At 40.7% G+C, this 3,025-nt stretch overlaps 1 protein-coding gene across 1 annotated transcript in view; it reads right to left on the reverse strand.

Annotated features, from left to right (window-relative positions):
* Positions 1 to 321: 321 nt before the first annotated feature.
* Positions 322 to 3,025, reverse strand: part of sestd1 (SEC14 and spectrin domains 1) — a 32,705-nt gene continuing 30,001 nt past the window's right edge. Inside the window, exon 19 of the mRNA XM_037686615.1 lies at positions 322 to 586. Within this exon, the coding sequence (XP_037542543.1) occupies positions 322 to 586 (265 nt within the window). The remainder of the gene's footprint in view (positions 587 to 3,025) is intronic.

Here is a 3,025-nt window from a genome sequence, read left to right on the forward strand (position 1 = left end):
ATTTTATATCTTTATGTTTGAAGCCTGAAATGTGGCAAAAGGTTGAAAAGTTCAAGAGGGCCGAATACTTTCACAAGGCACTGTATAATAATAATAATAATAATAATAATAATAATAATAATAATAATAATAATAATAATAATAATAATAATAATAATTTTATTTAAAAAGTGCCTTTCAAGACACCCAATATGGCCTTTGTGAAAGAAGTGTCAACAGCCAGGAAAATGTTCTGCTGCAGCTGGGCAAACGCAACCTGCAGGGGAGGTTTCAAAAGTCAGCAACCCTTCATTAAAATGGTGAGGTGTAACATCACATTCATTAGCAGTCCTGTGTAGCCCTCCCCAGGTCGTCATCCTGTGGCTCTGCTCTTTTCTCCTCTTCATCTTGCTCCTCTTTCTCACTCAGTTCTTCTCCAATTACATCTAACCTCTCCTCCAGGTTATTAAGCACCTCTTCCTCCTGGTTGTTATGAAGCCTCGTCTCTTGCAGCAGCAGTCGCCGCTCTTCAACCAGCAGGAGGCGCTCTCTGATGCCCTCTGCTGCTGTTGCTTTGTTGCTGGGGCTCCCAAAGAACTGTTCACTCCTGAAATGACAGGTGGCGGTCAGTGGGTGTAACAACACATCAACAACACATCAACTCAACTATGGCAAAATACAATTGATCACTAGAAAACAAAATGTATTTGTAAATGCAACTTCCAGTTTCTGTCTGTGAGGCTGACACATGGTCTACTTTTAAGATTAGGCTTAAGTCTTTTCTTTTTGATTAATCTTATGGTTGGGGTTGGCTTGGGGTTTCCTGAGCTATCCCTTAGTTATGCTGCTATAGGCTTAGACTGCTGGAGGACAAACTGACCACATTTCTTCACTCCACTGCTGTCTTTACTTATTCAAACGGTTTTCTGTTCTTAGTTCATATCTTAGATCTTATTACGGTTTTTCTTTACATTTTATACTTTTGTTGGATGTAACTGGGACCCTGTGTACACATCTTTGTTCCACCACATGTACCACATGTGGTGTGAATGAACAATAAGCAACTCTGACTTGTATTTCTTCCTGTTTTTTATTTTTTTTATATCATCATGTGTTTTTGTCTTCCAATAGGAGGTACACCTGTACCAACATCTGGACTTGCCATTCTGTGTTTGTTCATTCCTCCTTCCTGTCCTCTCAAACCCAGCCGGTCGAAGCAGATGATCAGATTCTGAGTCTGGTTCTGCTGGAGGTTTCTTCCTGTTAAAATAAAGTTTTTCCTTTCCACTGTCTCCTTTGTGCTCGCTCAGGATGGGAGACTGTGATGAAGTGAAGATTCTACACAATCTGCTGCTTCATTAGAGAACTTTTAATGGGCGTTTATAATATATATGATTTTTTTTGTGTGTATATATATATACACATACATATATATACATAAATATACATATATATATACACAAACATATATATATACACACACACATACAGGTCCTTCTAAAAAAATTAGCATATTGTGATAAAGGTCATTATTTTCCATAATGTAATGATAAAAATGAAACTTTCATATATTTCAGATTCATTGCACACCAACTGAAATATTTCAGGTCTTTAATTGTTTTAATACTGATGATTATGGCATACAGCTCATGAAAACCCAAAATGCCTGTCCCAAAAAATTAGCATATTTCATCCCACCAATGAAAGACAAGTGTTTTTAATACAAAAAACGCCAACCTTCAAATAATCATGTTCAGTTATGCACTCAATACTTGGTCGGGAATCCTTTTGCATGAATGAATGCTTCAATGCAGCGTGGCGTGGAGTCAATCAGCCTGTGGCACTGCTGAGGTGTTATGGAGGCCCAGGATGCTTCGATAGCGGCCTTAAGCTCATCCAGAGTGTTGGGTCTTGCGTCTCTCAACTTTGTCTTCACAATATCCCACAGGTTCTCAAATGGGGTTCAGGTCAGGAGAGTTGGCAGGCCAATTGAGCACAGTAATACCATGGTCAGTAAACCATTTACCAGTGGTTTTGGCACTGTGAGCAGGTGCCAGGTCGTGCTGAAAAATGAAATCTTCATCTCCATAAAGCTTTAAAGCAGATGGAAGCATGAAGTGCTCCAAAATCTCCTGATAGCTAGCTGCATTGACCCTGCCCTTGATAAAACACAGTGGAACAACACCAGCTGACTGTGGAAACTTGACACTGGACCTCAAGCAATGTGAATTCTGTGTCTCCTCTCTTCCTCCAGACTCTGGGACCTTGATTTCCAAAGCAAATGCAAAATTTACTGTAATCAGAGAACATAACTTTGGACCACTCAGCAGCTGTCCCAGGCGAGATGCTTCTGACCCAGTCTTGTTCAAAAGTGGCTTGACCTGGGGAATGCGGCACCTGTAGCCCATTTCCTGCACACGCCTGTGCACGGTGGCTCTGGATGTTTCTACTCCAGACTCAGTCCACTGCTTCCGCAGGTCCCCCAAGGTCTGGAATCGGCCCTTCTCCACAATCCTCCTCAGGGTCCGGTCACCTCTTCTCGTTGTGCAGCGTTTTCTGCCACACTTTTCCCTTCCCACAGACTTCCCACTGAGGTGCCTTGATACAGCACTCTGGGAACAGCCTATTCGTTCAGCAATTTCTTTCTGTGTCTTACCCTCTTGCTTGAGGGTGTCAATGATGGCCTTCTGGACAGCAGTCAGGTCGGCAGTCTTACCCATGATTGCGGTTTTGAGTAATGAACAAGGCTGGGAGTTTTTAAAAGCCTCAGGAATCTTTTGCAGGTGTTTAGAGTTACGTCGTTGATTCAGATGGTTAGGTTAATAGCTTGTTTAGAGAACCTTTACATGATATGCTAATTTTTTGGGACAGGCATTTTGGGTTTTCATGAGCTGTATGCCATAATCATCAGTATTAAAACAATTAAAGACCTGAAATATTTCAGTTGGTGTGCAATGAATCTGAAATATATGAAAGTTTCATTTTTATCATTACATTATGGAAAATAATGACCTTTATCACAATATGCTAATTTTTTTAGAAGGAC

This window comes from Nematolebias whitei, chromosome 13, assembly GCF_014905685.2.
Source record: "Nematolebias whitei isolate Nwh7 chromosome 13, NemWhi1, whole genome shotgun sequence".
Classification (NCBI taxonomy): Eukaryota; Metazoa; Chordata; class Actinopteri; order Cyprinodontiformes; family Rivulidae; genus Nematolebias; species Nematolebias whitei.